Source organism: Gracilinanus agilis, chromosome 1 (assembly GCF_016433145.1).
Source record: "Gracilinanus agilis isolate LMUSP501 chromosome 1, AgileGrace, whole genome shotgun sequence".
In the NCBI taxonomy this organism is placed as follows: domain Eukaryota; kingdom Metazoa; phylum Chordata; class Mammalia; order Didelphimorphia; family Didelphidae; genus Gracilinanus; species Gracilinanus agilis.
In genome coordinates, this window is record NC_058130.1 from 672,150,622 (window position 1) to 672,163,194 (window position 12,573).

The following is a 12,573-nucleotide window of genomic DNA, read 5'->3' on the forward strand; positions in this document are numbered from 1 at the left end:
AATCCATAATTTCTTAATCTTTCACTTTTCCTAAATGATACTTGTTAAGAGTACCCCATTGAAACAAATTTTACATGATATCATATGTCAAGGAGTTGTTAGCCATAGGTTTAACTAAGGGCATAATATAAAATTAACATAAAAAGTTATAAAACAAAGCCAAGAGATAGCCAAAGAAGTTCAGCAGTATATTTTGATGCTCTTAGAACTCTCTTTAACTCCTGTTAACTTGACACTCTATGCCAGTTTTCATTGTTGTGAGCTTTGTACCAAAAAATGAAAATCTTTCTTGGCTAAATTTAGCAAATGGTAAAGAGAACTTCTTACTCATGGCCACTACCAAAAATTTTAAGGACAAGAGAAAAACAGTGAATCATAAACTAGTTTCTTTCCATACTCTATGTCTCATGATATACTTATGAAAGGAATTACAGGGAAAATATGCTTTAGTTAAATAGCATCTTTAATTATATAAAAAGGTGGCAGAAATGATAAAAATCTAAAAAAAAAAAAAAAACACAGCAAACTTCCAAAACAGTGCAATAGATTCTTTCAATTACAGAAATATAAATTAACTCAACCTTGGTCTCTTAATCATTCATCTTCCTTAAATAGACTTAATACTTAATATTAACATTTTAAGAAAGTCATAATGTTATAAGTGGGAATAATCAAAATCACTGAATTCAGAGTGAGAAGAAAACTCAAGAGTCCATCTAATCCAAACCATTATCCAAAAAAATAAGATACCTTACATCACACCAAAAAAGTGATCATCTGGCCTTTGCCTGAAATGGGAAGGAAGCTATTCCCTGAGAATGCAGCCCATTCCATTTTGGGACCAGTTCTAATTCTTAGGAAGTTTTTCTTTATATCAAACCTAAGTTTGCCACTTTGGAAGTTAAATCCGTTGTTCCTATTTCTACAGTTCCTTAAATTGACTCTTATGGGGAGGGGAAGGAGAAAAAGGATGGGAGGGAAAAGTATGCAAGTTGGGCTAGAAATAAGTGGCAGGTTGAAAGAAAGAAAGAAAAAGATACTGACAGATGAAATAAGACAGGACAATGTAAGACGACTACAGTTCTTATAGAGAAGAAAATAAATAAGTCATTGACAAACACTAATATTTGTATTAATTATATTATGAGCGCCAAAAAGGGTGCTAAAATCTCCAAACATTTCATGAAAAATATCTTTAATAGAGTGATCAAATCCATCTTATATGGAAATACAAGGACCACATGAGGTAACTATGAAATTTATGGAGGTAGCCAAAGCTGCCTTATATAGGCTGTTTTATAATTTGTGGTTTAATCTAAATCTCCAAGATAGAATTATAATAGTTATAAACATATCTTAACATTTAATGAAAACTTTTTTTAGTATAAAGAATGTCTCTCTGGGAGAACGGTACAGAAGATAATCTAGATGTTACAAAAAATATACTAATAAAAATATTTTAATTATTAAGAAAGGATCAGAAAGTCAAGTGTTATTTTTAAATGGGAAAAAAACCCTACCCTTCACTCCCAAAAAAGTTCTCAAGGGAAAGCAAAATGGCAAAAGATAGTTTTGAAATCTTAACTATATAATATTTTCATATTTACTTACCATGATAGAAGTCCTTTAACAGAAGTTTAAGTTTTATTAACATTAAGAAAAAATAAAGCATAAATGTCTGGGGAAAGTGGATTTCCTTATTATTTGCAAAAAGAAGGTAATTGCCAATTTTGGTAAAAGTACTTTTCAAAAGAATAGGAAGGAAAGAGGGGAAAAATTCATTTTTATAGCATATCTTACTCAATTATCATTTATTGAGCACCTATTTTGTGTTAGCACAATATTAGACTTTGATGATACAAGGATGGAAAAACTGCCCTTGAGCTTACATGAGAGAAGAGGGAAGGGAGAAGAGAGAAGGTACAGAAACAACCCACACCAATAAGTATATGCAAACTATAGAAAAATGAAATACAAAGTCATGGGTTGAGAGAACACTCACAACTGGGAGGGTATCCAAAAAGGATTCCTTAGGGAAGAAGTCATTTCTGGTTTTATTCCTTCATATCTGACCCCTTTTTTGTTGAATCCTTCTCCAGATTACAACCTCCAACCATAAGTGTCTCTCAGGGTTCTATCCTTCCTTCACCTTCTATACTACTTCACTTGGCGATCTCATTAGTTCCTATAGATTTAATTACCATTTCTATGCTGATTCTCAAGTCTACCTTTCTTGCCCCAACCTCTCTATAGCCTCCAAATTCACATCTCCTACTTCTTTTCAGACACCTGGAATTTGATATATAGTGCCCATTTTAAACTCAACATGCCCAAAACTGATCTCATCTTTCTCCCTAAACTTTCTTCATTTATAAACTTCCCTATTGCTGTCAAGGGCACCATCATCCTTCCACTCCCAGGTTTATAACCATGGAGTCATCCTTGATTCCTCACTATCTTTTTCACCCTCATATCCAATTTGATACCAAGGCCTGTTGATTTCACTTTTGCAATACCTCTCAAATACATCCCCTTTTCTCCTCTGATACTGCCATCACCCTGGTCCAGACCCTCATCACCTCATAATACTGGAATAGCCTACTGGTGTGCACAAGTCTCTCTCCACTCCAATCCATCCTCCATCTAGCCATCAAAGTGATTTTCCTAAAGCACAGGTCCAATCATGTCCTCCTCCTAATTAACTCCAGGCGTTCCCACTGCCTCCAAGACCAAATACAAAATCTCTCTGTGGGGCATTAAAAGTCCTCCATTCCCTAGCCCTTCCTACTTTTCCAGTCTTCTACACCTTACTCCTGGGGCACATACTCTTTAATCCAATAACATTGGCTTCCTTTCCTTTCCACAAGCAAGATACTCCATCTCTCAGCTCCAAGCACTTTCTCTGGCAGTCCCTCACAGACTGCCATGCTCTTCTTCATCTCAGCCTCCTGGCTTCCAAGGCTTCCTTCAAATCCCAACTAAGAGTCCACTTTCTACAGGAAGCCTTTTCCAAACTCTTTTAATCCTCAGGCCTTTTCTCTAACTATTTATTTATTCTGCATATAGTTTGTTTGTACCTATGTGCTTATTGAATGCATTAGAGTGTAAGCTACTTGAGGTCAGAGACTGTCTTTTGCCTCCTTTTGTATCTATATCCCTTAGCACAGTGCCTGGCACATAGTAGGCACTTAATAAATGTTTATTTATTAACAGACTGAAGTAACATCTGTACTATTCTTTGAAGGAAACTGAGAATTCTACTAGGCAAAGGGGAGAAAGGAGAATGTTCCAGGCAAAGAGGACAGCCTATGCAAAAGACCAGAGTTGAAAGATGGAATGTCTATATTATGAAGTATTGCACTCCATTAACTCTTTAATTTAGCCTAGTAAGAAGTCACAAGGACTGCTCTAATACCCTTTGGGAAAATAGTCATTCAATAATCTAGCAGTAATTATTGTTATATCAACATTCAATATTTAACTCATTAACCCTTTCAAATTATCAAAAGTTAAATAAGCATCTTTTCCAAGGCAACTATAAGTCAAATGTTTAGTTTTAAATCCCAGTTTCGGTCTTCCTAAAACCTCAATATTTTCCAGACAATAATATGCTTGAGACACAAGTTTGTGCAGAAAGGCTTTTTCTAGTGTTCTAAGCTCACACCAACACTTTCATTACTCTTCCAAATGCTTGGAGAAAGCATTTCACACCAGAGAACAATCTGACCTATCATTTTTGTCCTTATGCTCAAGTCTTATGATTCTTAATTCATTAAAAGGTTAACCTATTAACCAAAAGAGCATGTAAACATTTTTCCTATGGAACTGAAAAATTCAACCATCAAAGCAGTTTTTTTCCCTCTGAGGAGAGTTATTATGCTTACAGTATTTTAAATTAAATTTGTCAATAAGATATCCCATAGTACTAATATTTCTTAACAAGGTCCTTGTATATCAATACAATAACCATATATTCCACTATGATACACATAATATATATTTAATGCACTAAAACCCTTTCTAGTACTGAAGAATAAAACCATTAAAATGCAAAAGATATTTATTCAACATTTATACAACTATTACCATATCTCAGTTGTGCCGGGTTAGGTGGTGGAGCTTCCAATTTTTCTATGGAGAAAAAAGCATATGATGCAATTAATTACTATTTCATATATCTCTGATTTCAATGTTGTATGAAGCATTTTCTTTCTAATAGCTGGAATTTTCAGAAGAGGAAAAATCTTAATTTACTCATACTATATTTTACTTACATATATTATTTAAAGACAATTTTTATTAGCAGAATGAAAATGATAATTCATAGGGCTAGTAAATAAGAATAATCTTGAATCTACTTTGTTTTATGACCTCCGGATAACTATTGAGGTCACTCACAATTTGAGGAAGCTGTGTATCAATTAGTGTCAGACACACCATAAATGATTTATTCACAATTATATCAAAACTGATTATCTTGAGGATTCACAAAATTTATCTCTACATTAAAAGTTATCCTGGGGGACAGCTAGATGGCTCAGTGGAATGAGAGCCAGGTCTAGAGACAAAAGGTTCAAATCTGACTTTAGACTTCCTAGCTGTGTGACCCTGGGCAAGTCACTTAACACCCATTGCCTAGCCCTTACTGCTCTTCTGCCTTAGAACCAATACACAGTGTTGATTCTAAGACAGAAGGTAAGGGTTTAAAAAAGTTATCCTGCAATTTTTGAAAAATTCCTAAAAAAATACATCATGGAAAAAGAAAACATATCTTTGAGATAACCTTAGGAACAGTCATGGAATACATTCAAAAATAATTTGTAACATCCAGAGATTTGTGCTCTATGCCTTAATCTTTTTTTACATAGATAAAATCAAAAGAATTAGTTTATTAACAAGGGACAAAACAGTTTTATTCAAAGAGCTAAAAAGCTGCAAGTGCTATAAAACTAAGAGTTCTAGTAACAGTACAAATACACTAGTTTATAATATATTTGAAAAGTATTCAAAATTCCTTCTAGTAAAAGCTGGAAAAAATGTTTAAAATATTAACATCAATTATAAAAACTACATAATTACACTATATGAGCAAAGCAGCAACCTTTATAATCTGAAAGAATTAATGATACCACCAGTTAAACTGTTTTACAGTAACTAACACCAACTATAAAAAGAATGAGCTTAGAACAAACATAAAAGAATTGTGTTAGAATTAATTTTCTTTTAAAGATTTAACTTTGCTTTAAAGCTAATCTATTACAATATAATGAAAAACATTATAAACAGAAAAATATTAGTTGAGCCAATATTTTTCTAGTGTAGTCATTTAGTAAGGCAGGTTTTAAAGAATTCAAGTGAAAATTAAATAAACAGGATGGACCCATATTCCAAAACTAAAAAGAAACAATACAGCGCTTATTTGTGACTTCATACAATCAATAAGAATATCACCAAACCATTCAAAAACAGGCACAAAAAGATTCACCATTAGTCAAGTTGATACCAAATTAGTTGGAAATCAAACCAGGAATATAATTTTTAATGTTAGAAATACAGGAGACATCATAGAAATTGGACATATAAGGGTTTTTATTCTTCTTCCCTACAAAATCTCTTCTCCCAGTACACCATAACCTATTTTCAAGACATGCAAATATTTCTTCTGATATGTTTTTCAAAATATAATCTACCCCTGTGGTCCATATATTTTTTTCTGGTGAAATAAACATGCAAAACAAAGGTTACATACCAGCACTATCTGTTAGTTGCATTACTCTCATCATCACCACAGTTCTGACACTGTGAGGAGAGGTCCTTTTCAGTTGACTGGAACTTCTTGGAATACCTAAAATTCAATAAGCACGACCTTCCCAATGGAATGAAAATATATGGAACCCTTGCTTCCATCTCTTCAAACTGCCTGAATACTGAACAAATATATTAACATGTTCTATACCAGGTGGAAAAAAAGGTGTAAGGTTCAGGTTTATGAATAAATGTGTAGTAGTAAAGAGAAAATGTCAAGTACTCTAATAATTATTCTTCTTCCCTACTACACATAAAGATCTAAAAAATAAAAAAATGAGAAAATCAAAGATGGGGGAAGGAGAAAAGAAATATTGCAAGGAAGATAGAGCAAAGGAGAACCGACATATAGATGAAACAGAAGAATTGACAAATAGATGAAATAAATCCATGATTAGATAGATTCTGTCTCTTGCCTAAAAGACTTGCTAAGAAATAGTAAGTAAAATAAGTTCTAATTAAGTGGAAGAAATTTAGCTAGAATAAATTCATAGATACTTCAAGGGTTTGTGATTTAATCAATGTGGGTCCTCCCTCCAATTGCAGAACTGCTAAGACATGGTAGAAGGTCTTCAAGACCAAGATTCAATATCCTGCAATCAACCTGGTACAAAGCCTCTCCATTGACGTGTTCAAGAAGCCTTTCTGTTTTATTGACTCTACCAGAGTTTGTACTCTGCAGGCATAGCCTTCAAGAACTAAACTTATTTCCAGGTCCAATGAGGCGTTAAAGTAAGATATTAGAGATAAATGCATAAATATTTTTTATTTACATTATAATTTTTGAACATTTGAATGCTATATATGTTATTCCATATATGTTGAACTGTATCCTGGTTTTTTTTAACCAAGAGAGAAAAAACTCTTCAAAATATTTAACTTAATTCCTAGTTTACAACCAACCTTCACAGATTTTATCTTCCATTTCAAAAATTGGAAAACACATAATTCATGACAGAAATGTATTACTTAGAGATTAAACATGTACTAGAATACTATACCAAATCCTAAAGACAGATTGATCACAGATGTGATCTACACGGAAAGAGATCTAAGAAAAACTAGGGTGATTTTTTTAAACTAGGAGTATAGAAGATATTGAACAATTAACTTTAGGGGAGCTCAATTCTAAAATATACATTCAGAGTTTCAGGATCTAGTACTTCATTTTTCCAGTGATCTTTCTATACTATTAATACTATACTTACATAATTTCTCCATGATATTTCCATTATAAAAGAGTGGAGGGAAGTATAAAGAAATTATATATATATATTTATATATGAATAGGGACCCTAGCCCACAACTTCCCTGAAAAACATTCATTAACCCTCACCTCTTGTTTTCTAAAAAGTGGATTATCTACAGTAATCAGTGGTAGAACCCCATGTGTTTATTTTAAGAGAGAGAAAAGAGAGAGAAATAAGGAATATGATATGTAAATGACTCAAAGCTAATGATTTCTTTTCTTTCCAGTTTCTTCTCAAGAGTCTGGTCCAAGAGAAGAAGACTTAGGCAATTAAAAGAGATCATTACTTAAATCTTCCTATTCAATTTGATTTAAGAGGCATATAAAGAGTACCTACTATATAAGCCAGGTAAGGTGCTACAAAAATGAAAACAAAATAGTCCCACCCCTCAAGAAGCTTACATTCACCTGGGCAGGGGGAGAGGGAGAGGAAGAAATGAAGTAGACTCAGGTAGAGAGGAAGAACAAAATCCAAAGAAGGTGAGAAAAAGAAAGATAAGGTGAGAACTGCCAGGCCAAGTCAGAGGAACAAATATTTAGGAGCTGTTCTCTATGCTAACCTCATTCAAAGGCATATGGCTTCAATTTAAGCCCCTACATGCCCCAGCAAAAGAAAGCATTTTCTGCTTAAATAAGCTTCTTTCACTGGCAGCTCAGTTGCTGTTCCAAAGTAGAAAAGGAACTATACAAAAGTACAAGAAGAGGAAGGAGGAGAGGGAAAAAAGATTTCACAAAAATACATTTCTTAATTTTCTTCTCCAAGTAAGGAGGTGCAGAGAAAAATATGCAGGTAATTCAATAACAATGTCCCACTAGAACTATATTATATTCAAAATGAAACTTTTGGGGGGTAGATTTGTAGTTTCATTAGCATAGGGAATTCCAGGTGTGGAAACTCCCTCTACTGATGCACACCAATCTGAAATTAACATAAGAAATTAGAGTTGATCATCTATTTCAAAGACACACTTTATTAAATAATACTTTGTGTTCAACAGAGATGAGTAATAAGGTACAAGAAAGAAGCACTAGATTTAGAGTAAAATAAAAAGGTTGGCCTAAATGGCCTAGGTTCTCCTTCAAAACCATTAGAGTTGAAGGGGAACTTAAAAAGGTAGCTAGCCCAAAGTCTTTTCCAATTCTGGAATGTCTTTGGCAATATCTCTAACATATATTCAGACAACCTTTGCTTAGGCCACTAGAGTGCTAGATCTGGAGACAAGAAAATTTAAATTTAAATCTTACTTCAGAGACATACTAGGCAAGTCACTAACCTCAAAACTAGTCTTAGTTTTTCTCTTCCACAAAATGATGTTGATAATAATAGCACTTACCTCCCATGGTTGTTATAAAGATAAAATGGTATAAACATATTTAAAGCACTTTGAAAACCTTGTGAAGCTATATAAATGCTATCTAGTTAGTTAGTAATAGTAGTCGTGGTAAACAGAAATACCTAGACTTGACTGATAGCTCTATAATTTTACCAACTAAGTGATTTACTTTAGAGTGACTTTATTTCTTACAGCCTCAATTTTCTTCCCTCTAAAACAAGACTATTACTTAAACCAGTCAAATCACTATTATTAGATAGCCAAACTGCTTTGTAACTGGATAACACCAAATAAAATATGAGTGGCTATCCCAACAATGGGAAATTCATTCTTTTGATGGAATACTACTGCACCATAAGAAATGATGGACCAATTAATTTTTTTGAAATTTGTTAAGACCTACATAAAATAATGAACCGTGAAACAAATAAAACTAAGGTAACACTATATAACTACAGAATTAATATTTGAAGAATAATTTGTGATGTTCACACCTCCAGAGAAAGAACTGATAAAGAAAGATATGAAAGACACACATATATAGCTTTTGTCAAGTGAAGCCTTCTATTGGTGCAGGAAGGGGAAGGAAGGGCTGAGATATCTGGGAACAAATTCTATTTAAAAAATAAAAACCAATGAATCGATAAAATGATGGGGTTGGACTAGACCAGCTTTGGTGAACCTTTACCAAGTGTGAGTGCCCAGAGGGCAAATTCAAGCTGTCTGTAAGTTCCCCTGACCAAAGAGAGCAGAGGGAGGAAGTGCTTATTTTGGGGCTAGACAGAGAGGTGGGGCATGAAAAAAATGTCATTGGGCGCTGGGAAGAGGGGGAACCGAACAGCTCCCCAAATCTTCACCAATGCTATACTAGACCTACCAGCCATCCTTCCAACTTTACTTCAGATTATTGTTCTTTCTGTACTCTATATCCTTTCCAAATTGAAAATGAAATTGTTTCCAAAACTCACCTTTATACATTCCAACATGTCCTCCATGCCTAAAAAAATACTCCATTCTTATTTTGTCTTTTAGATTTTCTCAGTTTATCTTAAGGCTCAGCTAGTCTTAAAGGCTTAGTTTAAAAGGGATTTCCTTGCCCAGGAAATCTATCCTGATCCTTTAACTGAATGTGTTCTCTTCTCAGATTTAAAGTATTCTGTCAAGATCTCTTCATTAGCCTCCATCACATACCATCTGGCATAAAACTTATTCCATATACCAAACAATCCCCTCCTAATGCCTCATAATAGGATGTAAGCAATCAAGAGGGCAGTGACAAAATTTTATTTTTGTATCCACAGGACCTAGAATAGTATTTGGGGGATAACAGGTAAGCAATCAAAGATTTTTAACTGAATTTCATTTCCTCACCTGGAAAGAAGAAATGAATGAAAAGTTTGGGAAACAGAAAATAAATGTGGCAGGGAAGCAAGATAAGACAGTGCTAGAGAAAAATTATCTGAACATCTACTGGAATATGTTCTCTTTCTACCTAAGCAGCAAGAAGGCACAATGGAATAATGGGTCTCAAATCCAGAATAACTATGCTAAATCTGGCCTTAGACACCTACTCAATATATGACCCTGAGCAAGTCATATAACCTCTGTTTGCATCAGTTTCCTCAATTGTAAAATGGAGATAACAGAACTTACCTCCCAGGATTGTTGTGAAGTTCAAATAAGATATTTGTAAAGTACACAGACAGTGCCTGGCACACAGTATATGTTTTAAAACACTTGTTCTCTTTCTTTTTCCCTCACTAAAACAAGATGGGTTTAGAATTTCTCAACTTATCTTCATTATAGTTTTATAGTTTCATCCTTAAATAGGTAGAGGAAGAGAAAAGGAACTGATATTCTGGACAGGATTCTGATCAATAAAGAGGAACTGACTGATGAGAAGGAAATAATCTGAACCCTGAAGCAAGTCACTCCTGTAAAAGGGAATTCTTTGTTCTCTTTGAGTTTATACTTGTGAAATGGAATCCTTTATTCTCTTTGTCTAGTTGGAACTAACACTTTAGTTAACACTAACTTAAGTACCTCACTAGAAGGTGAAGACAGGATTAACTCTCCTTTGTCCACTTTTTGATAGAATCAACACAAACCTGAACTAAGTGGAGTTCACAAACCACTTAGTGAATTCACACCCTCAGAAACTCGGCCAGGAATCTGAACCCTTTTGATGAGTATCCACCCCTCCAGAAGATGAGAACTGGTTCCCACAAACACTGCCCCCTGGGCAGTGCTAGACAATTTGGAAGATAAGCCACTCTAAAAAGGTCCTGAATTTCTGGGGCTAAATAAGTCAATTCCAAGAAGAAAGTCAGCTTCAAGAAGAAGGTAGGCTCAAGGAAGAAAGTCAGTCTATTACCTTCAGCTCAAGCCATTGTCTTGACCTGCCTCTTGGAGGGAACTTGGTGAGTGGAAAGCTAGCTTTCCCTTCCTGTCTTCTGGAGAGAGCTGAATTCCAGCTGAAGGTCAACAAGTCCTGGCTGAGCCCACCAGAGGAATATCTAGTTAGGCTAATTTCTTATGTATTTCTCTACTTTCACTCTTTCTACCTCTTCTGCAAATAAAAGCTATTAAATAAAGGTCATTTCAACTTTGAGCAATAATACTTTGAATTGGCAACTACCATATTATTTATAATTTTCATATATTTTAATCAGCCATTAAAATTTAATTCTTGTACTACTCCATCATGAGCTGATGATGAAGAAAATCTTTGTATAATCTGACATATCAAAATTCAGATTTCAAAAAGATCCATATAAAGGACAGGTAGGATCAAATGAACTAACATATTAGAGTGAGTGGATATCCAAGAGAACTGGCTAAGAATGAAATCCTGAATAAACAAGAAAAAAACTGTTTCAGTGAGGAAGAAATGGGGAAACTACATAGAGAATTATGTGACTTCACTGTAAACTTATTAACCAACCCGACTTTTACAAAAACATGTATTGGGGCAGCTAGGTGGCTCAATGGATAAGAGCCAGGTCTGGAGGTCCCAGGTTCACATCTGGCTTCAGATACCTCCTACCTGTGTGACCCTGGGCAAGTCACTTAACCCCAATTGCCTAGCTCTTACCACTTTTCTGAAAGTCTCATGATGGATTGTTATCCACCTCCTGAGAAAGACCTGTTGAGCTGGATGGATGCAGAAGAAAGCATACTATCTTTCACATCAATGAATTTACAGTTTTATTTGGGGATTTTGTTTCTGTATGAATGTGTTCTTACAAGAATGACCAATATGGAAGTGTGTTTTGTATAATACATGTATTATCCAAATCAAATTGCTTATCTTCAAGTGGGGGGAGGAAAGAAAATGGTTTGAAGCTTATAATTATGGAAAATTATTATTAAAAGTAATTGGGGAGGGGGCAGCTGGGTAGCTCAGTGGATTGAAAGCCAGGCCTAAAGATGGGAGGTCCTAGGTTAAAATCTGGCCTCAGACACTTCCCAGCTGTGTGACCCTGGGCAAGTCACTTGACCCCCATTGCCTACCCTTACCACTCTTCCGCCAAGGAGCCAATACACAGTATTGACTCCAAGACGGAAGGTAAGGGTTTAAAAAAAAAAAGTAATTGGGAAAATAAAATATCTTTGAATTTTAAAAAAATCAAGAAACAAACCAAAAAACCCTCAGTAGTCAATCAACAAATATTTATTAAACATACCTCCTGTATGCAAGAACTATATCATTCCCTTGAAGAAAGATAAAATCAGTACTGTTCTCAAGGAGCTCACAGCCTAACAGAGACAACATGCAAACAACTATGTATAGACAAGTTATAGAAGTAGAACCAACAGAGATCCAGAGAGTGCTAGACATACAGACAGACAGAATGCATGAATAGGAAACAATCAAGAGATGGAAGGCACTAGTGTTAAGGGGGACTAAGACAGGTTTGTTGCAGACAGTGGAATTTTAACCGACATACGAAGGAAGACTAGAAAGTTAGAAAATGAAGATAAAGGACAAAGTTCCAGACATAAAGAACAACCAGTGAAAATGTTCATTCAATCAAGAGATGTGAGTCTCTAGAACAGTGATTCCCAAAGTGGGTGCCACCACCCCCTAGTGGGTGCTGCAGCAATGGGGGGGGTGGGAATGGTGATAGTCACAGGTGCATTTGGGGATGGTGAATAACTGTAAGGGGGTGGTGATAGTATGTG

The 12,573-nt window shown here is 34.8% G+C and overlaps 1 protein-coding gene across 2 annotated transcripts in view; it reads right to left on the reverse strand.

Annotated features, from left to right (window-relative positions):
* Window positions 1-12,573, reverse strand: part of TMEM65 (transmembrane protein 65) — a 48,731-nt gene that overhangs the window by 15,425 nt on the left and 20,733 nt on the right. For both annotated transcript variants that reach the window (XM_044669039.1, XM_044669032.1), the window contains one exon: window positions 4,087-4,131. In XM_044669039.1, the coding sequence (XP_044524974.1) occupies window positions 4,087-4,131 (45 nt within the window). The remainder of the gene's footprint in view (window positions 1-4,086; window positions 4,132-12,573) is intronic.